Source organism: Salmo salar, chromosome 03, assembly GCF_965601325.2.
Source record: "Salmo salar chromosome 03, fSalSal1, whole genome shotgun sequence".
NCBI classification, from domain to species: Eukaryota; Metazoa; Chordata; class Actinopteri; order Salmoniformes; family Salmonidae; genus Salmo; species Salmo salar.
Genome location: NC_138293.1, coordinates 61,890,001 through 61,913,746, shown reverse-complemented (window position 1 = coordinate 61,913,746; position 23,746 = coordinate 61,890,001). Strand labels below are relative to the sequence as shown.

General features: G+C 44.2%; 1 protein-coding gene across 1 annotated transcript in view; it reads left to right on the top strand.

The window, feature by feature from the left end:
* The first annotated feature begins 442 nt into the window (after nt 1–442).
* LOC106600993 (NADPH-dependent quinone oxidoreductase VAT1) overlaps nt 443–23,746 on the top strand; it is a 41,681-nt gene continuing 18,377 nt past the window's right edge. The window contains exons 1-3 of the mRNA XM_014192825.3: nt 443–1,193; nt 7,946–8,153; nt 23,694–23,746. The exon at nt 23,694–23,746 is cut by the window's right edge and continues 118 nt beyond it. Of these exons, the coding sequence (XP_014048300.3) occupies nt 774–1,193; nt 7,946–8,153; nt 23,694–23,746 (681 nt within the window). The 5' untranslated portion in view covers nt 443–773. The remainder of the gene's footprint in view (nt 1,194–7,945; nt 8,154–23,693) is intronic.

The window sequence follows — 23,746 nt, the reverse complement described above, 5'->3', positions numbered from 1 at the left end:
TTGCTGGGCCCAGCACAGGCAGTGTGGTCCCATGTTCTTCTGATATCAGGGCTGTGGGAAATGATGCTAGGCTTAGCAGAGACAGCTCAGAGTTGAGTATATTGGAGGAAAGAAGAAAACAGAGACACAGATGTACTGCCAGTTCCTTAAAATGGTGGCTCTATATGTAATAGCAATTAACACATAGGAGTGACAGACAAACGCAAAGACAGACAGAGTGACAACAGATGAGAACAAGAACAAGAAGCACAGACAGTACAGTAAAGGTTGAGAAATGTTATACTATAGTTGCTTATGTTATTTTACATTAGCATTACTGCGGGGGGATGTGGGCTGGTGTGAAATGACAGTGCTGAATTTTTGTCCCAGTCCGCCCCTGGCTATGCCGAAACGTATATAGGCGGACACAGTCAGTTTGTCAGAAACTTGTCGTTTCTCCTCCTCAGTAACTCCGCTCTCCGGGTTTTCTAACTTGCCTCCTTCTCGTCCCACTCACACACACTGTCAGAGCGCGGAGTTGACAACCTCTGGCCACTGTAGCCGTTGCGAGGCAGCCTGCTCTTTACTCAGTTGAAGCTCTCATTGACTCGGGTCTGTGTCCTCATGCAAGGCTGCTGAAGAAGCTCTGAGAATCAGGTTTTCTTCTCTCTTTGCTCCTGACTCACTCAGATCGGACTCATCAACACTTCATTACAGCAAAGCTCCTAAAGACAAGAGGATAAAAGTGAACGTTAAATTTCAAGACTTGTCACTGTCTACTAATACTCTTCACAATGTCTGGCGATGATGCACCTGCTCAGCAGCAAAACGCCGAGGAAACAAAGCAAGATAATAAACCCAGCGAGGAGCCGAAAGCTGAGTCCAAGCCGGAGTCCCCACCAGTCAGTTCCACCGATGCGGCTGCCACACCGGCGGCGACCGAGAAGGTCCCCGAGGAAGAGCAGTTCACCTACCGCTCTCTGGTCCTTTCCGGCTACGGGGGCTATGATAAGGTGAAACTGCAGGTGAAGAAGGGGAAGCCGGCACTCAAGGCCGGAGAAGTCATGGTGCGGGTCAAGGCATGCGGGCTGAACTTTGCCGACCTGCTGGCCCGGCAGGGTCTGTACGACCGGCTTCCGTCCCCACCTGTCACGCCAGGGATGGAGTGCTCCGGGGAGATCGAGGCTCTGGGAGAAGAGGTGACGGATAGAAAAGTAAGCGCGCCACATCCTCTCCGCTCTCTCCTCTCCATCTCTCTCACTTCACCTGCTTCTGAAGCCTCTGTCTTAGAAATGATTTAGCTTACTCGTATGATTGCCTAGTAAACCTGGTAATTTGGCAATTTCCATGAACAATAATATGTTGTCGGATACTTTGTTCCAAAGAAAGCACATTTGGTTAACTCATTTCTTGAGGTATTTGGGTTCATATCAGGATGCTGTTTGATTTAGGGCGTGTCCGTCTTTGCTATTGATTTGAATTGACAATTCCGTCTCACATGTGTTCATGTTAGTCATCTATTACCAGCATCACCATCGTCATCACCACATTCAACACTAAAAGCCCAGACCAATACATTTGAATATTAATGTAATCTGATTTCAGAATAAGACTGTCTATTTGTCCAAAGTCTCAAAATGACCAGAGAGTTGGAACAATGATAGCCCACAAGAATAATGTAGCCTAATTTCGCTGCTAAATGCTTTGGAGGGTTATTGCTAGCCCAGTCACTGGTGCGTAAATGGAGAGCATAGCAGCAGAGTAGTCACTCAATCTTCTGAGTGGAAAGTTACATGCCAAGGAGTGCATTTGTTTTTTTTATGATTCCAGCAAAGGACCCAATTGTTAAATTGGCAGTGAGTTCAATGAAGCCAGCGCCGCTTGTCTGCCAACAATAAAAATGAGTTGCTTTGCGCACGGGAGATTGACAGCTCCAAATTGTGAGTCGCGCCATCCGCTAGACAGCTAACCAGCAGAAAGGCATGTAGCACTCGGTTCTGTGGATTTGGAGAGATTACAATGCTATCTCTACGTTTAGGGGATAGAAAATTCGAGATAATGAAACCTTTTGAAAAACATTCTGCTTCTGGCACTTTAGAGCACCGTTTCGGGGATAGGAGGGAGGGGGGGGGGGGGGGGGGCGGCGACTCCACGCAGTAGTGACACGGTTGCCTTTGTTACGGAGAGCGACAGTGGCTCACGCACTAAGCGAACGGAAAGGGCGAGGCGCAAGACCAGGAGAAGCCGAACATTTAAATGATTACTCGCGATCTTTGTCAACAGACATGTCTTTGGGAAAGTCACAAATCACCAACCATTCAATCTTCAGATTTTTTATCGATTTGAAATTAATATTGCTATATTCTGCATACAACGCCCATTAAACAGCATCTATTTTTAGGGTATACACGGAGCATACCAAACATTAGGAACACCTTCCTAATATTGAGTTGCACCCCCCTTTGCCCTCAGCACAGCCTCAGTTCGTGGAGGTATAGACTCTGCAAGGTGTCGAAAGGGTGTCGAAACGGTTCCACAGGGATGCTGGTCCATGTTGACTCTAATGCTTTCCACAGTTATGTCAAGGTGGCTGGATGTGCTTTGGGTGGTGGACCATTCTTGATACACACGGGAAACCTTTGAGCATGAAAAACCCAGGAGTGCAGTTCTTGACACAAACCAGTCCGCCTGGCACTTACTACCATACCCCATTCATAGGCACTTAAATCTTTTGTCTTGCCTTTTCACCCTCTGAATGGCACACACACACAATTCATGTCTCAATTGTCTCAAGGCTTAAAAACCCTTCTTCAACCTGACTCCTCCCCTTCATCTACCCTGATTGAAGTGGATTTAACAGGTGACATCAATAAGGGATCATAGCTTTCACCTGGATTCACCTGGTCAGTCTGTGTCGTGGATAGAGCAGGTGTTCTTAATGTTTTGTACACTCAGTGTATTTCCGTACCATTAATATTTTGAAAGGACTGTGTTATTTTGCTTATCTGCTTATCTATCGTATATCTTCACATGAATCCATTGCCATATAATCAGCATTACTTGTATGATAATAACATCGCCCATGCATTGATCATTCCAGGCTACCTCTCCTTGTTTGAATAGTGTGATGAGTCATGTTTTACTGCCAGTTATATTACTGATGGCAAGGCAACACCAACCACATCCTTTCAATGGAGCTAATAGCAACATATTGTGCACAACGACCCTTTAAATCTGTTCATTTTATAACAATATGACAATTTAGATATATAGTAGCCTAGAGATATTGTTGCTATATTATTTGAACCTGAGACCGAACACCATCACAGATAAAACTCTATGACAAAACCACAATGTTCACTAAGCACAAAGACTTGATGTATATTCATTGCTATTTTTACAACACCAATCATATGTTCTGATGTTATAACCCTGCTGTAAACCTTTATTGCTCTTAAACAATTGATTAACCTTACATTACAAAACTCATTGACATGAAGACAAATTGACCCAGGTCTAGACTAATTAAAATAAGAACACTCTGCAATTGTTGCATTTGGACCAAGTACAAAAGAGAAGGTGCCAGATCAGTCTAAGTCTGCGTCCCAATGGCACCCAATTCTCTATATAATGCCCAGAGTCCCTGGTCAAAAGTAGTGCACTATATAGAGGATAGGGTGTCATTTGGGACATACACTAATAAGATCAGTGCACCTCTTTCTCAGCAGGGAGGGGTCGTGTCCCTGAAATCCACTGGACCTGAAGATCCGTAGGGATAAGATGAGCTTATAGAAGCGTCTATATACCAGAGTTATTGGGTCTGTGTCGGTCTTTGACAGCATAATATATGATATGACCCACGTCCTATTATATACTTCCCTGGCCTCACTGCACTTTGTTATTCATGCAGATTGGATTAGAAGGTCACACACACAAAACACTAACACACTGCAGTCCCCATACTACCCCTACCTTCCCCCAACTCCCTAAATTAAGAGCCAATCTTCCTAATGGATAGAGATCTCTGTGTTTTGGCAGGAGGGAGCTCACAGGGAATGTGCTGACCTTAGTTGCAGTCACTTTATTTGGGAGGCTCTCTCTCTCACTCACTCACTCACTCACTCACTCACTCACTCACTCACTCACTCACTCACTCACTCACTCACTCACTCACTCACTCACTCACTCACTCACTCACTCACACACTCACACACTCACACACTCACACACTCACACACTCACACACTCACACACTCTCTCTCTCTCTCTCTCTCTCTCTCTCTCTCTCTCTCTCTCTCTCTCTCTCACATACACGCTGAGTCTGCAGTGACACAGTGACTGGAAGTAGGTTAATACTAAAGTGACATCACCCCGAATAACCGCACGAGCAGTGCGGGGAAAGAGTGAGTAAGTGACAAAAAGAGGGAAATATCCAAATTACACTCTATTACTCATGACTGACAATCCTCAATCAGCACTTTTTTCACTAAACCCTTTCCTTTTTTGAGAGTATAAGCTTTAGCTGAGCTCTGGTAGGATCTAACTCATATGTTCTCAATTATCTCCCTCCGGCCCACATTGTCAGTCTGGTATTTCCTCCGTCCCTCCTACCTCGCTCCGTTCCGTCCCTCTTGTCCTCCTTTTCACTACAGATGGGAAGCACACTCGTAGCATGCATTTTGCACAGTCTGTCTTGATAGTCGGCCATAAACAACAAAGGGAGGAGAGAATCAGACGCCTGAGGAGGTGTGGTATATGGCCAATATACCACGGCTAAGGGCTGTTCTTATGCACGATGCAACGCGGAGTGCCTGAATACAGCCCTTAGTCGTGGTATATAGGCCATATACCACAAACCCCCGACGTGCCTTATTGCTATTAGAAACTGGTTACCAGCGTAGTTAGAGCAGTATAAATAAATGTTTTGTCATACCTGTGGTACACGGTCTGATATACCATGGCTGTCAGCCATTCAGCTTTCAGAGCTCAAACCGTCCAGTTTATAACAACTATTATAACCTTGGAATGTTGAGCAAAACCACGGGTATGACAAAGCATGTGTTTTTAATGCTCTAATTGCGTTGGTAACCAGTTTCTAATAGCAATAAGGCATCTCGGAGGTTTGTGGTATATGGCCAGTATACCACGGCTAAGGACTGTATTCAGGCACTCTGCATTGAGTTGTGCGTAAGAACAGCTCTTAGCCGTGGTATACTGGCCACATACCACACTCTCTCGGGCCTTATTGCTTAATTATAACACTGCCGAAAGCACACACACACACACTCAAAAAACCTCAACAGAACCGAGAGGCACCAAGAACGACAACACAGAAATACGACGTCTGTATGTCTCCGAGTTTGTTACCGTGAACAGTTCTAGCCTATCAGTAACAAGACTTGCTATTGCAGCACCGTAGTCATGGTAACAGCTGCAATGGCAGAAATAGCAGGTAGAAAGCACAGATTATAGGTCAAACTCAAGGTAGGTTCCATCCGTGAACAGGGCGGGGCCGTGATCCTGACACATATAATGCTCCATGGATGACCCTCTCAGTCTCACACGGTTCACACATCAGCAGAGTAAAGGGTTTATCACAGTCCAAAACGTGTCGGTGTACGCACAGTGGCGTTCTAGAATATTGGACTGTTGGCCTTTCGGACTTTGAAAGTTCCAACACAGCTCAAGCAATTTCTCCAACTCTCAACACATTCAAATGAATAGAGGAAGCGTGCCGGAGACGCGTTCGTTGAGAATTATGGGGAAGTGCGCATTCGGGCTGTGTGTCAACCGTGGAGGGTGTTCTCAGAGCCGTGTGGCTATGTCACAATGGGACGCCTATGATTTACGCTTAACAATGTTAGACGACAACACTGCTGACACAACACAGTAGGATGAATACATTGTCCTTTGTCCTTTAATCTAACCAAGGCTCCATGAGAACATTAAGGAGCCATACTGAGTTCACAGCTACTCCTCCAGTTGAGACTAGAATCCATGACCTAACCAATTGGGGGCAAAAGTTGATGAGATCGTCAAACCACATAACCTCTGACTTGTAGCCCACATACCCCCAAACCTGAATCACTAGTTGATAAAGGCCAGTGGTGTACAGCAGCTGACTACAAGGCTCTTTGAGAAGCTCCCCCTCATACACTGTGTGGTGACTTCATTGGAGACTGGAGAGTCAAGGGGGGGGGACATGAGAGAAGTAGGAGGGGGGTAACACTAACGAGTGCTGTGATAGACAAGTCACAAGGAGGACTTTGGCCAAGAGTGTGTTTGAGTGGGAGTATGTTCTGTGTATGTGTGTGTTGTTCTTCTCGTGTGTGTGTGTGTGTGTGTGTGTGTGTGTGTGTGTGTGTGTGTGTGTGTGTGTGTGTGTGTGTGTGTGTGCATGTGTTTGTGTGACGGTGACTCACATGCCTCACATGGGCACACAATACATGCCGATGCAGTTGAATGTGAGGGTTGAGTCATCAGCGTGTTTCCTGCTAGGCTCCAACGCCTCCGCCTATTGATCCTACCTGCCATACTGGAGCGCCAATTAACAGACTGAGGGCAATGAGTTTCACTACAGACACAGGGAGATGGAGAGAAGGACAGGCAGAGGGAAAGAAAGAGAGAGCGAAAGATGAAGACTGATAGAAAAGGAGTGAAAGAGAGAAAGAGGAAGGACTCAAAACGCATCAGCTTGAGACGGGGGATATAAAGAGAGGGAGAGTGAATGAGAGGGAAGAGGGAGATCTCTCTAATTGGAGTGGATAGACAGAGCGAGGCGCATCGCTCCCTCCAGACCATTAGAGAGGCCCGGGCGGGCGGGAGGATGGTGGGGAGGCTGGGGCGGGAGGAGTGGGTTTGTTCCCAGGAGGAGAGAGCTTGTCTTGTGCTCAACCATGGAGAAGAATCTGGCAGGGCCGCTGATGAGTGGAGAGTGGCCAGGGGAGAAGATGGGACCCATTGTCCTGTCTCAGTGATGAGGAAGAGGGGAAACGGGCAACTCCTCGCACAGGGCCCATGGAGGGAGGTGGAGAGAGGGAGATGGAGAAAGGGAGACGGGAGGAGGGAGGGAGATTAAAAAAGCGGGGGTAAAGGAGATACTGTACAAGACAGAGTGAGACAGAGAGAGAGAGACAATCAAAAGAGATACTGAAGGAGTGAGAGGGAGAGACAGCGAGGAAGAGTGACAGGTTGAGGGAAAGGGAGAGGAGTCGAACGAGGGAAGGAAGGAGTCAGATGGATGTAGAGGTGGGGTGGAGAAGGGAGGAGGAAGAAAACAGGAAGAATGTTAGAATGCAGTGGTGGGCTCTGTTTCCTGTGTCCCTGGTGTTTCCCTCCCTGATTGGCCAGTCCCTCGGCAGGGGGGGAAGTTTACAATGGGGCTCTTCCTCCTGGACAGACAGGAGAGGGTCGGAGGTTCCTGCTGCTCTGATAAGCCCGAATGGGGACACGGCGCCCAAAATGACAAGCAGGGGAGAGGAGGGGAGGGGGGTTGAGGTGATAAGGAGGGAGGTGATAATTGTCAGAGAGAGAAAAGTAGCAGTGGGGGCTAATGCCAGATCATGTTATGATGTTGACTGTATGATCCTATATAACAAACAACAAATTACAAAATAACTAACGCCACAGTCATTTTCATTGTGAACCTTAGATTTGTAAAATTCCCCCAACACCAAACCACAAAACAGCTGATCCCCTGCTTTCCATAAACATAGCCACTTGTAACTTGTGAACTAAATGGCATGTCTACAGTAGATATACACTAGTTAGGGTTGCAAAATCCCACTAACTTTACCCACATTCCCAGGTTTTCTCCAAATCCTGTTTGGATCCAGGATTTCCTGCCTATTCCCTCCTGATTCTGTAAATCTTCCAACCAGGATTCTTGGAAACCCTGGGAATTGTCAGAAATGTACTGGGATTTTGCAACCTTATAGTAAACCATGACTCTTTTCTGTCCATGCAGGTGGGTGACAAGGTGCTGGTGCTGAACCGCTGTGGGCTGTGGCAGGAGGTGGCCGTGGTGCCCGCTACCCACACGTTCCTCATCCCAGAGGGAATGACTTTTGAAGAAGCCGCCGCCCTCCCCGTCAACTACATCACCGCCTACATGATGCTGTTTGACTTTGGCAACCTGAGGCCCAACCAGAGCATCCTCATTCACTCTGCTGCAGGTAGGAACCAATCACCATAGACACCTGGGTAGGTAGGAACCAATCACCATAAACACTGTGTAAGTAGGAACCAATCGCCGTCACTGGTATAGGGACAGAACATAAAACAAGACACACACCCCATAAAATTAAATCATGAGTGACCCATAGAATTAGAGGAAGTACTACTGTAATTGTAATCCAGTGACACACTTATTATAAACTGGGTGGTTTGAGCCCTGAATTCTGATTGGCTGAAAGCCATGGTATATCAGACCGTATTCCACAGGTATGACAACCTTTGTAGTTTTACAGTTCTAATTACGTTGGTAACCAGTTTATAATAGCAATAAGACTCCTCGGGGGGTTGTGATATATGGCCAATATACGGGCTGTGTCCAGGCACTCCGCGTTGTGTCGTGCATAGTGCCTGGACATGGCCCTTAGCCGTGGTATATTGGCCATATACCACACCTCCTCTGGCCTTATTGCTTACGTATACACCTGCAGGCCAGCAGGGGGGTCTCTGTCATTCAAAGGAACAAAAATGCATACATTGTAAATATGAATACATTCCTTGGGAAAACACAGTGATAAGTCTTGAATGGTGTATAGTGCTAAACCCATACTCCAGTCCAGGTCAAGAATGTTGTGTACTATGAACACAAGGAAATGCATCACTCTGTATTGTTCCATAGCTCGTGTCTATGATTGTGTATTATAACTATGTGAATTACGAGAAGGAGTGGTATTGCAGATACTATGTAAGAGTACTGCAAATACTACTTAAGATCCAACCCTGTGTATGTCAGTACTTAGTATAGTAGAGAAGTGGTGAGAGTTGGGGTTGGAGGAGCACCTGTCACCTGGCTTTGGGGGTCATAGTGCACTGTATGGGGTGGAGGAATGGGGGAGTGAGGGGGTGTAAGCACCTGGGTATGGGTGTGTTGAGGTTTTGAGTGTTTTTGAGCGTAAGAGAGTGAGTGTCTCGGTTGTGTGTCAAGGACAAGGCCAGCTGATCAAAATGGAAGACAGTTTGTTTTTTATTCTTCCTGTGCATACAGTACATGCATGTGTGCAGCGTGCATCTGTTATGTGTCAACACATTAAAATGACGTCATCATTTCCTCAATCAAAGTTTGTACCGACAGATGTAGCCTATTGAATGTCATTGTAGAATAGGCCTATGTATAAAATGCATCCTCCAATTGCAACTTCTGCCTACTGGTATGCCCACACAATGTTCTATTTGTAATACCCTCAAACACCAAGATGGGCATACCTCATTTCAAAATAGGCCATCATCACTGTCAATCGTGAATGATAATTCTTCACGTTTTACCGGTGAAACGTCCAAACTGCGTATGCGTCAGTAAAATGCAAATGAATCATTATGTGATCTTGCGAGACATTGATTCAGCTTTTATCCAAGCATCATTATGAGAAGTGCTAATATCTTATTTGTAATAATAACAAGTGATGACCAGGACTATTAGGCGTAGGTAACATATCTTGATGAGTGTTATTTTAAGTGATTGGACAGCCCTTCCTGGTGCTGAAAGGACAGCGCCAGAATCGCGTTATGATGTTAAAGAAGTTGAACCAATTTGTGTTGCTGAAGGATAGCTCTGTCATTCGGCCAGTTCAGGAACAGACAATAATTTGCAGTATAGCCTAATAAGCCTATGACTACGTGGGATAGCTATTTGTAGGCTATAGCCAAATCTAAATATAAATACATCATTGCACTGTTTGCGAGGAGAGCTTTGGTTGCGAGTAGGCATTTCATTGTATTGTGTAGCTTACACTACACTGTATCATAAATCAACTTTTATTTGATTAGCTTGAACACATGGTTACAATATACCATATTACAGAATAAAAGAAAACAGAGAGGTGAACTATTCATAGAATTTATTTGCATAGATTAACATGCTATCAAATCAATTGACCAATTAGTGAACATAAATCATTACTACGTAGAAATGCAGGAAATTCATTTTAAAACAGCCATAAAATCAATCTTTTGGTGTTGTGTATTCATGCATCTCAATAAACTATAACCTAAATGCATTATTGCCTCCAACTTGGCCCAATTCACGTTTATAATTGCCCACCCTGACATACCAAGCTAGAGCTGCGTCGGTCTCAACCAATAACCAATATAGTCTAAATATCCCAAGCAGGGCTACAACAACTTCCAGAGAGGGTCAGGCTCCTTGGGCTTTGCGGTGGCAACTCTGTTTTGGGTGTCCTCGGCGGAACGGTGTCACCGTAACCAAGGGGTCACATCATTTTGGGTTCCACTGCGCAAGAGGTCCGTGGAGTTTTATGAACGTCATCGCAGACACACAGTAAATTTGGATCCTACATCTCAATGTAACTCCCTGTCACATTACGCTGAGCTGCCGGGATTGAGATATCTACTGTATGTTCAACGTTCTGATTGGCCAAAGTGGTATACATACAGTTGAAGTCGGAAGTTTACATACACTTGGGTTGGAGTCATTAAAACTCGTTTTTCAACCACTCCTCAAATTTCTTGTTAACAAACTATAGTTTTGGCAAGTCGGTTAGGACATCTACTTTGTGCATGACACAAGTCATTTTTCCAATAATTGCTTACAGACAGATTATTGCACTTATAATTCACTGTATCACAATTCCAGTGGGTCAGAAGTTTACATACACTAAGTTGACTAAACAACTTGGAAAATTCCAGAAAACGATGTGATGGCTTTAGAAGTTTCTGATAGGCTAATTGACGTCATTTGAGTCAATTGGAAGGTGTACCTGTGGATGTATTTCAAGGCCTACCTTCAAACTCAGTGTCTCTTTGCTTGACATCATGGGGAAATCAAAAGAAATCTGCCAAGACATCAGAAAAAAATTGTAGACCTCCACACGTCTGGTTCATCCTTGGGAGCAATTTCCAAACACCTGAAGGTACCACATTCGTCTGTACGAACAATAGCACGCAAGTATAAAGACGCAGCCGCCATACCGCTCAGGAAGGAAACACATTCTGTCTCCTAGAGATGAACATACTTTGGTGTGAAAAGTGCAAATCAATCCTAGAACAACAGCAAAGGAGCTTGTGAAGATGCTGGAGGAAACAGGTACAAAAGTATCTATATCCACAGTAAAACAAGTCCTATATCGACATAACTTGAAAGGCTGCTCAGCAAGGAAGAAGTCACCGCTCCAAAACCACCATAAAAAAGCCAGACTACGGTTTGCAACTGCACATGGGGACAAAGATGGGAATTTTTTTAAATGTCCTCTGGTCTGATGAAACAAAAATAGAACTGTTTGGCCATAACGACCATTGTTATGTTTGGAGGAAAAAGGGGGAGGCTTGCAAGCCAAAGAACATCATCCCAACCGTGAAGCACGGGGTGGCAGCATCATGTTGTGGGGGTGCTTTGCTGCAGGAGGGACTGGTGAACTTCACAAAATAAATGGCATCATGAGGGAAGAAAATGATGTGGATATATTGAAGCAACATCTCAAGACATCATTCAGGAAGTTAAAGCTTGGTCGCAAATGGGTCTTCCAAATGGACAATGACCCCAAGCATACTTCCAAAGTGGCCATCACAAAGCCCTGACCTCAAACCTATATAACATTTGTGGGCAGAACTGAAAAAGTGTGTGCGAACAAGGAGGCATAGAAACCGGACTCATTTACACCAGCTCTGTCAGGAGGAATGGGCCAAAATTCACTCAACTTATTGTATGAAGCTTGTGGAAGGCTACCCGTAACGCTTGACCCAAGTTGAACAATTTAAAGGCAGTGCTACCAAATACTAATTGAGCGTATGACCCACTGGGAATGTGATGAAAGAAATAAAAGCTGAAAGAAATCATTCTCTCTACAATTATTTTGACATTTCACATTCTTAACATAAAGTGGTAATCCTAACTGACCTAAGACAGGGAATTTTTACTAGGATTAAATGTCAGGAATTGTTAACAAAAACTGAGTTTAAATGTATTTGGCTAAGGTGTATGTAAACCTCCGACTTCAACTGTATTTACAGTATTTGGTTTGTCATTCTATCGTTTTTAATGGAATTTGAGGTAATTCAATTTAATTTATTTAGAATATATTCATATATTTTTCCAATAAATAGTTTTACCAGCTCTGTGTATTCTCAAATCTCTGATTCAGAGGGGTTGGGTTAAATGCAGAAGACACATTTCGGTTGAATGCATTCAGTTGTGCAACTGACTAGGTATCCCCTTTCCCTTTCCCTCCCCCGCGCTCCGGCAGCACTACACCCCTGTGTTTGGGACAGTATGTGGGTTGATATGGTTATGAGAAGCACAGATGAATTATGCATCTGTATATGTTAGAGAGGAACCACGTCACTCTACTCAGTGCAGGTGTGTATGCCCCTTGAATGGAACACAATCATTACGAGATGGAGTATGAGATTCATGTACTACTGTAATATACACAAGTGTGTTTCAGAGCTAGCAGAGGCTAATGAGTCAGGCTAATCACTCAGTTAAAGGTCTCTGTGGAATTCACAGGTGTTTGCTTACATTCCTATTATTTAGCTGATGTCATTCATCAACTTGGACCTTGGAGACTTGATGTAGAAGTGGAACTCAGTTTGCCTGGGGTTTTGTGCACTGTAAGAGTGTATGGTTTCCCTAGGAGGGGGGCGTACAACACTAAGTGTTCCCCTTGGTCTGGTAGAGTGTAGTGTAGTCCCGAATGGCACCCCAATCCCTATATAGTGCATTACCCTTTACCAGAACCTATATAGGGAATTGTATTCAGTTTCGGACACAGTCTATACAGGTCTGGACCTCTGGTTTCTCATGGCTCCCAGCTGTCTGTAAGGACATAAGGATTAGAACAAAGGATTACTGAATCCATAACAGAAACATTGCCTAACAGCCTCTTTTCCTGAAGAAAAATTATTCTTCGCTCTTTCTTTATTTTTGAAATCTCTCATACTACACACACCCACTCAGGGTCATGAAACAATCTATACATGTATCTTTTCTTCACTGTTTGTAAAGGCAATTTAGTTGCAAATGCAGTTATTGTGTTTGTAACAGAAAGGCAGTACGTACACTAGCTGCAGCAGCAGTGGTACTTTTATATGCATTTCTTTTGAGTAAACACATTTAGGCCCTATTCCCACTATGAGAGATGAAGGAGAGTCTGAGGACCGGAGTGGGGAACGAGATCTACTTTTCAATTCACATTACATCCTTCCCTTACCTTTTGTTGTGGTTGGCTATGTGACATTCTTGGTCCACCGCTCAAATTGACCGTAAATATCACAGTAACCACTAGCTAGTAAGCAAAAAGTATTCAACAATCCGGGCAATTTTTTTTCTAAAACATATGACAATATTGAATAACGCAACCAAACCATATATGCAACAATCCACAAGCATGTGCAGAGAATAAAAGGGTTTATTTTCTTGTCCGTATGTAACACAAGGGATATGAACAGGGTCTCCTTGTCTTAGACCTTTAGACCAAAATTCCCTCTTTGACTGAGGGCACTCAGGGCAGACACTGGTTTGGAAGTTTGCAGGCGGGGCTACCTCATCACGGGACCATGACCGCCTCATGTCTGCTACATTCACCCCCCTTTGACCTCCTCTATGAGAGACCGCCCCACGTTGGGCGCCATTGTAACGATATAAACCTGGGGCCCGTATCCACAAAGCATCTCAGAAAATATCCTAGGAATCCTGATAAAACCAGTTTTAAGCCAAAAAAATAACTCCCAGCTCAGTGTTTTAAGATGATGTTAAGACACTGCTCAGACAAACTCTGAGCAAGGAGTAAAATAAACTCATAAAACCTTCTCAGCTGGTAATCATGACAGTTTGAGGAACCGCAAAGGAAAGATAGTAATGACGCTCAATGACATTGTTGCAAATGATGGGGAATAACCAATCGTAATGAGGCATCGCCAGTTATTAACTCTATAGCACACTTCAGACAGCCACGGTGAATGTGACTGTAAATCAAATGTTACAACGGTAAAGCGTTTGATATAATTTAACCTGACACGATCACTTCTCTTAATTTTCACCTTATATGTTAGCTTGCATAACCTTTTTTTATCCAATTCTAATGGTTGTTAAAAGCTGCATTTTTACAGTATTACCGTTAAATCAACACACTCGTCACTCACATTTAACAACTCTAAATCGCATTGGCACAGTCGGTCTCAAGTCTCTTGTCGATAATGTTGCAAACAACGTTGCATACAACGTTTGAAAGGACTATCATTTTCATCGAACACAATCAAAGTTAACATAAGTCCTAGATGCCTTCAATTGCCTAATTTATAGGCATGCCCAATTTAGGCATCTTTTTTTAACAATGTGATAATGCTCTTCAAAGGGATAACTTGAAATAACATAATGTAGGTAATTAAATAAATCGGAAGAAAAACATGTTTATTTATTAGCCTATTTGTTATAAGTATATAAGTGTCACGGTTGCCGTAGGTTAAAGCGGACCAAGACGCAGCAGGGAAATGTGCACTCATCTTCTTTATATTTAAACGGACAAAGAAGGTAAACCAAAATAAATACGTACACAACAAGAACACAACGACTAATAACAGGCCGGTAAGGCAACAAAGCTATACCTAGCACAATCTCCCACTAAAACAAACACATACCTATATATAGGACTCTCAATCAGAGGCAAGTAGAAAACACCTGCCTCCAATTGAGAGTCCAATCCCCAATAAACTAAACATAGAAAAATAAAGAACTAGACTAAACATAGAAATACATTAACATAGACCAGTGCCCAAAACCCAGAATAATAAATCAAATACACCACTAAACACACAACCACCCCGAACCACATAAAACAAATACCCTCTGCCACGTCCTGACCAAACTATAATAACAAAATAACTCCTATTACTGGGCAGGACGTGACAATAAGCATATGATGTGAAATAGGCCTCGTGAAATCAATGAATATCTAGATTATTTATGGGTTGATTATAAAGAATTATCAAAACATTATTTGGATAACTCCAAAACAATTGCATATGGCACAGGAACCACTGACTCACTACATTTTTCTATTATCAAGACAGCTGCTGGTAACTCTTAATGGGTTAGGAAAGCTCATGAGGTGTCCTAAATATCTGTCGACTAGGTGTGACTCTTATGACTAGAGGCTTAATGCATAGCTTTTATTTTTACCCATAAGAATAGGAATATAATGTCTCTATTCTCAGCACTTACAACCACGGGTTTCCCACAGGATCAACCAACATCTTAGACCATTAGACCAAGCCTGCAGTCCAAACACGCTCTTTTTACCCCATCAGGCCTTGCGCTAGCTACTTTTCCTTAGGGGAATCCCCGTCGAAACAGGATGGAGTTTGATTGCCATCTTAAGTGGAGGTCCAATTCATTAACATTGCCCCCTAGGCCCTCGATTTAGCTTGAGGGAGCGAGTGGAGAACTTTGATCACTTGTGGGATTGATATGATCCACAATTCAATACAAACTGTATTCATGTGTCTAATTTAAGTGTCAAATGAAATCAAATTTAAGCATTTTCGGCATGTGAGACAAAATTATGACGCTAGCTTGCAAAAAAATATATATAGATGACATTGATTTAAGCATTGGCAAATGGGAATGATGTTCAAATTAGCTTAGTCTCGTAGTGAGGAGCCTATAAAATGTAGCTAGCTAATAAACACATTTTGGGGAATTCAGAATGTACTGGAATAAATGACAAAACTATAAAACTAGCTAGCCAGCTATAGAGGGTAGACACTGGTTTTGAAGTTCGCAGGCGAGGCTACTTCATCACGTGACCATGACCGACTCATGTCTGCTACATGTACACATTAAAGTGCTGACAATACACAACTAACTCAAGTAACATTAGCATATCAATAATGAATGTTTACCCCTCCCATACGAATATAAATGACAGTAGCGTTATCATACAGTGTCATTCATATTATAATATAGGCTACACAGCTAGCTAGGTAACGTTAGCTAGCAAGCTAGCTAGCTAAACAAAATAATTTCTGCATCCTCACATAAACATGCTGGCTGTAGCTACTATATGCTGACGATTAGCTGAACCATAGCTAGATAGTGTAACGCTAAGAGCTCCTAACTACCATATTAAAGTTACCTTAGAACAAACCAGGCTTCATTTGATCAATATCATGGAAGTCATTATATGAGGTAAAGGCAAATTGCGACTGAAAATGTTGATCATTTCCTAGGGAATAGCTTCTTGCCTGGACCTCAGTGCAGTCAAGCAACAACAACAAAAATACACTGTTGAGATATAATGCTACGGTGACAATTTCAGAATGTAACAGGCTGTTACTACAATTTCAGGTACAAATTCAATAAAACAAGTAAATAAAATAAGGACATTAAAATGTTTACTGTACGAGTGTTGGCTTAACGAGACAATTCTGTTTACACTGCCCTTCTTAGCGGGGGCAACTGTCAGGCAAGTGTCGTGCACTACCTCCGGTTGAGACATGACAAGTTCGCAAGTTTACATTGCAGCATATATGTAGCCGGGGGTATTTTTGCAAAACCTCTAGTAAGTGTGAAGACTTTATTAGTACACATCCACCCTTGTTTGGTCCCTAGCTAACACCTCTGGTTGGTTGGTTCATGTGGCCTCCTCCCCCTCACATGGTGGTGGAGGGTGTTGGGCAATGATGTTGCTGCAGCCCAAGAGTCTGTCAGAGCACGTCTCTGATTTTAAACTCTAGATTAGTGTCAGATATCAAACATTGTGTGTGTGTGTGTGTGTGTGTGTGTGTGTGTGTGTGTGTGTGTGTGTGTGTGTGTGTGTGTGTGTGTGTGTGTGTGTGTGTGTGTGTGTGTGTGTGTGTGTGTGTGGTGTGTGCACAACCACAACCACAGTAATGGTACGTGCATGCTTTTTTATTAGTGTGGTTGTGTGTGAGTGGATGCCTGTCTTGCTCTTGCACCGGTGAGATTAAAAACACAACCAGCTATTTGAATCATATCTCTAACCTACAGTTTACACGTATGTACAGAACTTCAGTGTATCCGGATGCATGTCTTTAATAGTGAACACAGACAGCTTTTTAATAAGATTCAGTGACAGCTATAGTATATTAAAACAGTGGGTGGTACTGCATGAGGACACAAGGAGCCATTTCTCATATCCAATCTCAGGGTATGTCCAGACAGATATGATTTAATTGTCTGTCATTTTTACTCGCAGTAAATCAATATATAGATCAACGGCCAGCTTCTTATCGTAGCGACCGCAGAGTCATTGTTTGATTAGCAATCTTCTGCTTCCGCTGTCATCAGTCTCTTCATCAATGTTACTCGGTTTCTTCCCTCTTATCGGCCTGTGGTGCCGTAGAGCCATGCTGGTGAATGAGAGACTACTAGAGCTCTGTCTATGGTTCTATGTGGCTCTATGGTGGTGCTGCCTGGTGTTTTCAACAGGCTGCTAACTTGTTGGCTCCCACTGTGAGGACCCAGGCAGAGAGGTGTCTAGCTCATTGCCTGCAGCAGCAGCACCACCCCCCACCCACCTCATGACAAGGAAAGATACTGTATGTCCTCTCCAGCATAATTGCCACTGTCAATGTTTTAGCTCTCTGGAGATTATTACATAGGCCTTCTCTGTCCTTGTACCCAAGAGAAGAGAACTCAGCTAAGGAGACCAAAGTCAAAGGTAAACCTCAACCGTACCTCTGTCATAGAGTTTAGTACAGAGACTCAGAGAGAGAGAGAGAGAGCTCTGTAGAGAGAGATAAAGAGGTTCCCCTGGTGTGTCAGTGTCATGGCTGTGTGTGAACCGTGAATCGTTGACTGACCCCAGCTGCCTCTCTCTCTCGTGGGCCTGTGGGCCGGCCGTTCCCGTCCCCTCTCCCCAAACAATGGCATGTTGTTCTCCTACCATCCCGCCCTCTCTGTCCGCTGGGCTCGCACATCTGCATCCTCCTGTCCTTCACCTCCCCTCCTCCCCCCTCCACATGACCCCGACCGGGGAGGCTCCTCATGACCATGGCGTATCAGTGCTCGATACCTCGTCATTGGGGAGTGTGCATACATTCCCCCCTTTGTTTTCTCCAGAGGGACAGGGCAAGGGAAGGAGTGCAGTGACATTTGGATGTGTTTGGGAGGGGGGGCAAGAGCCTTTTCCTGCGACCTCTCCCTGAACTGGACCCTGTGTTTATGGATTAGGTCTGGCCAGCAGCCCTGCATGCCACCATGCCCACTAACACACACACACACTAACACACACGCGCGTGTACACACATACATACACACTTGACTGGGCCTAGGCCTGAGTGGTCTGACTAACATTACCTTGTATCAACAGAGAGAGGAGAGGAGAGGAGGGGAGAGAAAGAAAGAAAGAAAGAAAGAAAGAAAGAAAGAAAGAAAGAAAGAAAGAAAGAAAGAAAGAAAGAAAGAAAGAAAGAAAGAAAGAAAGAAAAGAGATTGAGTGAAGACGATAATGGAAGAGAAGAGAAAGAGGTGACAGAGTATAGAGAAAGTACAGAGATGTTGATGTTACCTGCTCACTCTACACTCTTAGAAAAAGGGTTCCAGAAGGGTTATTCAGCCGTCCCCACAGGAGAACCCTTTTTGGGTCCAGGTAGAACCCTCTGTTGCAAGGTTTCTACATGGAACCCAAAGAGGTTCTACCTGGAACCAAAAAGGGTTCTTCAAAGGGTTCTCCTATGGGGACAGCCGAAACGTTTTAGATTCTAGAAAGCACCTTTTTTTCTAATGTAAGATATCACTCAATATGAGAGACAGACAGAATATCACTTTGTTAGTTTGTCCTACAATTTCAGTCAAATCACATCTCTATTTCAGCATATCCTTTAGCAGTCTACAATGACTCCCCACTGTCTGACTACCCTGTGCTGTAGGTCTTACCCTAGTTCAGTGAATGCTAATAAGGGCTGTGTTGGAGAGGAGAGTGCTGGTTGTGTTTGTTCTCTGGGCCTAGCTGGCTGGCTGGCATCATACCCAGACGCAGATCAGCTGCACTGATAGCACAGGGAAACCAGGGCATGCAGCCTCCCCTCCGCTCCAACCTCCAACCCACCCTCCAATCAGAATACGCTCTCACTCACAACCCCTGCCTTATGACCCCATTCAGCTTAAGCCCCCCCCCCCCACACACACACACACAGGTGTGTCTGTCTGTACATTTGAGTTGGTATTTATTTTTCTACAATGTGAGTTTGTGTTAGGAAGAATGTGTTTGTTTGTGCATGGCTATCAGTGGGTTTCATGATAACATGTCTGTTTGTGTTTGTGTGTACAATGAGTGTATGTGTGTGTTAGTGTCTCTGTGTGCGTTAGCATTGTGTGAATTCTCACTCAGGAAATCGCAGGTTCTGCCTTCTCACACAGGATGTGTTTTGAATTCACTCACCCAGTCACTAAAAATGTGCATCCTATACGTGATACAAAGAGGAACCTACCATACGAGAAAGCATATTAAAACAGTCAGCGAGTTCACAGCTACACAGAGCAGGGAAAACACTATGTTATGTAACACAGTCATCTCTCCTTATAGCAGACACAGACACACACCCAATGCCGTTTTATGCTCACACACTCATGTAAGCCTCATGTAAGATTTGCACAACAACAGCAAGAAACATTGCTCAATCATGTCCGACTTGATGATCTTGTTCGCCGTCCCTTTGGTTACGAAGGATTCTTGGGTTTATGGTTTTATTCCATTCTTTGTCAGCCACAGGCACCGCAGGCTAATGATAGGGTGTGGGAGAGGGTAAGCTTGGAGAGTGGAGACACAGAGAATGACATGGGGCAGACAGCATGGAACCCTGACGTGACATGAGCGGCCTCACATCTCTCCGTGATTAGCATGAGCACGTGTGCTAGCTAGTGTTATCATTGCTAGCACCATAGGGCCCACACCTATAACCACAACCAGGCCTTTTTAGGCTAGAAGTTACAGTAAGCACGGTCTGAGGTGTGTTAGCTTCTCCGTTTGAGTTATGCTAAGAAACTAGCTCTCTATGAGGAAGTGGCCTAGCAAGCTTACCTCTTAAGCACCGTTCACACGAATGTGGTCAGTGTGTGGATGACTGTGAGAAAGGCCTGTGTGCACTGACTGTACTATGGTACAAGTATGTACAGTAGTAGGAGGTTTGCGTATCCTGCTTCCCTTTGGGAAATCTCAACAACATTTAGTGGCCCCACCCTCTCCTCAAGTTGAACTCTGGGTGTGGACACACATCATACTGGACTACATAGTAATGTTAACTCCACAGTGTTTAGGACAACATTCCTCTTCACTCTAGAAGAGCATGTTATTGAGACCCAGAGTGTATTTGGTGCCAGAATCTGTGTGTGTGTATGTGTGTGTGTGTAAAGAGATAGGAGTCCACTATGTATGCTGTTCCTCCCTACACACCCTGGTCAGTAAACGAGAGACAGAGGGTGAAAACTATGCTTTTGACAGGCCCTGTAATTTTCTCAGTTAAACCAATTCAATTGAATCCCAGGCCGAACGAATGGAATTAGGCGCGGGAATTTGCTCAAGTTGCCATCTTTGCACAGACAATGGTTTAGTGTTCAGGCAACGGGTTAGTGTTCAGGGGACGACCTCGCGTCACATTGCCAGGAGAATGAAGGGAAGAAAAAAAGGAAGATAAGGACTGGAAAGAGAGACAGATTGCCCTAGTCCACATTTACAGCAGATGACAGAGAGATAAAGGGGGCAACTGAAAGGGGGCACTGACGGGAGAGAGGGAGAAGGTGACAGGGAATCTGTGAGAATTTAGTGAAAAATACCAAGAAAGCAATGTGAACCAAAACAACGGCTTGATGATGGGTTAACTGTTTAATCTGAGCACATATTAGTGATGATTAGCGGATATGAACAGACTTTTCATCCAGACTGTTCCCGTCTGCAGTCTCCCTCCTACCTCAGCTTATCTCTCGCTCTCTCTGTGTGTTGAGGGGGGGGGGGGGGGGGGGGGGGCTCTTGGCAGTGCTGGCCTGGGTCTTGTGATGGTGGATCAGTCACAAGACGGGCAGACTGGCCCTGGCTCTCTGGTTCTCAGGGGGATCCAGCCAGAAACAGGTGCCCCTTCCTCCCTTTCTAACACAGGTGGATGAGTGGGACAGAGTGGTTAGGAGACATAGGCAGGCACCAACTCTAAATATCAAAACTCTGTCCTACCCCGACAGCCTAAACACTTCATATTGACCATACACATTACTAGTTTGCAATATCAAAGTATATGTGTGAGCAGAAGTCTATGTGGCTTTTCTTTTTGTGGCATCCTTCAGGGTAAGCAATTTCTCATCTCTCCACCTTCACACCAACGTACACACTCATCTACTCCCAGCTGGCTCTAGGTAAGTCGTTATGTGGTGATTGGGTGGGTGTTACTGGCTGATCTGTCACATATTACCCCTGGATGAGCTTCTGATTGCCACCAAATGCCTCCTGTTTTGCCTGGAGGAAAAACAGCCAATGAAACAAAATGGCTCCTTTGCTCAGTCGTCGCCGCCAATTTGGCCTGGGTTTCCCTGGCAACGCAAACTTGGTTTCTCTCTGAGGACAGAACGACAGGGAGAGATAGTTCTAGCTGTTAGGAGGCAGGCTGACTCACTGACACTGCCATCCAACAGAAACACCGTTGCTCTTGTTATTTCATTAAGTTCTTGATTGCGTTCCAAATGATACCCTCTTCCCTACACAGTGCACTACTTTTGACCAAAGCCATATTGGCCCTGATCAAAACTAGTGCGCTACTTAGGGAATACGGTGTCATTTGGGAAGCAGACCTTCTCTCTTTTTCCTCGCCAGGCTTGAATACAGTGAGAAATGTCTATTGAGTTCCCATAGGCTTAAGGTCTCTTCAGAGCAGAGCCAGGAGGGAATTGGTCTCGTTCTAGTTTATTTTCTTTGTCAGTGTCAAAGGAGAGAGGAGGTCAGCCTGTACGACTTAGCAACCAGCGACTGCAATAGATGAAAATATACCTTCTCCTTGGTTACTTTTGTCTCTGTCTTCTCAAGCTTATGGTGTGTGAGTGAGTGTGACCAAGACGGTGGACCACAACTCCCATCCCAACATGTTGCTGGTGATAACCACGGTCAACCACAGCAGTTTATATATGCTTGAGACAGGCGTCTGTTTGAATGTAAATGTCCATGTTGTGAACGCTCTGTTTGCGTTGCTCAATTGGCTCTGGCCTCAGGCATGGGTGACCTTTATGGGCCATGTTCAGTCCATCCAGTCAGCCTCCATCTGTCCTCTCTGTTCTGTCCCACTACTTAACAATAACCTACTGAGACCTGGCTTAAGACACACACACACACACACACACACACACACACACACATACACACACACACACACACACACACACACACACACACACACACACACACACATACAGTATGTTCAAAAACAATGAATCATACACACACCGATACTACATCAAACAGCCATGCTGATGTAAGTTACACCTACAGAAAGCAATGCTCTCACACAACTGCCACTTTGTCTACAAAGGTCATCATAGGCAGTGCGTTGTTCATCGTTTCAAAGATTTGTTCCCTGTATGAGAAGGTTTTGTTTCAACTGGCACAGTTACGAAACTATGTTTTCTTGTTTTCTTGACCCCGTGTCACACATTGCTCCCATAGCCAAAACAAATACCCCAAATTACCCTAGATTCTTAGTCAGGTCATCTTGCATGAAGCTAACGTCAACCATTGTCATCTGACGTACAATGGCTACATTCTTTAGTTGTGGATGTTTGTGTGTCTCTACGTCTAGTTTTGGGTGTTCCTTTTTGCCCAGGGCGGCGGGTAGGAGGTAACGTGATGTGTGTTTAATGCTCTCCTTGCTTACCCCTGAGCCGCACACACATACACACAGCCAGCCTCTTATTGACTGACCTGGCCTGTCACAGTAAACAAAACAAATCACATTTCCCTGCAATAGAATGGATGTATATAATGGGATTTATGGGTGCATCAAGACATATTTATATCAGCTGAGTTGAATTTAGTTGGAGGTGTCTCCCTGAGTGAGTATCTCTCTTGAGGTAATGATTAGTGAAGCTTGGATAGAATTTATTCGGTATTATATCCCCATAGTTACCCTGTTTAGAGAAACAACTAGGTAGAAAATGAAGGGATACATACACAAGTCTAATCTCCAGCTCATCTTAACCACCCATCTTTGTCTCCCTGTCCTCTCTCTCTGCTTTACTGGCATGAATGGGTGGTTGCCACGGTCGCCACGGTCGCCATTGCGATGTATATAAAGTATTACACAGTGTAAATGAACAATATTTTTGAACAACAATAATAATATATCAACAAAAACAATTCTACATGGAAAATAACGCACAAAAAAAAGCAACAATTGAGAAATGTAATTTACTAGGGCTTATGGGTATGACATGTTGGGAGCTTTTGTCTCTGTTGTATTAAAACAGGCCAGGATGTATAACCTGCAGCAACATCTACTGTATCTACGTTTTCTCCTAACCAACTCTCTCTCTCCAGGTGGTGTTGGCATCGCGGCCACCCAGCTGTGCCAGACAGTGAAGGATGTGACA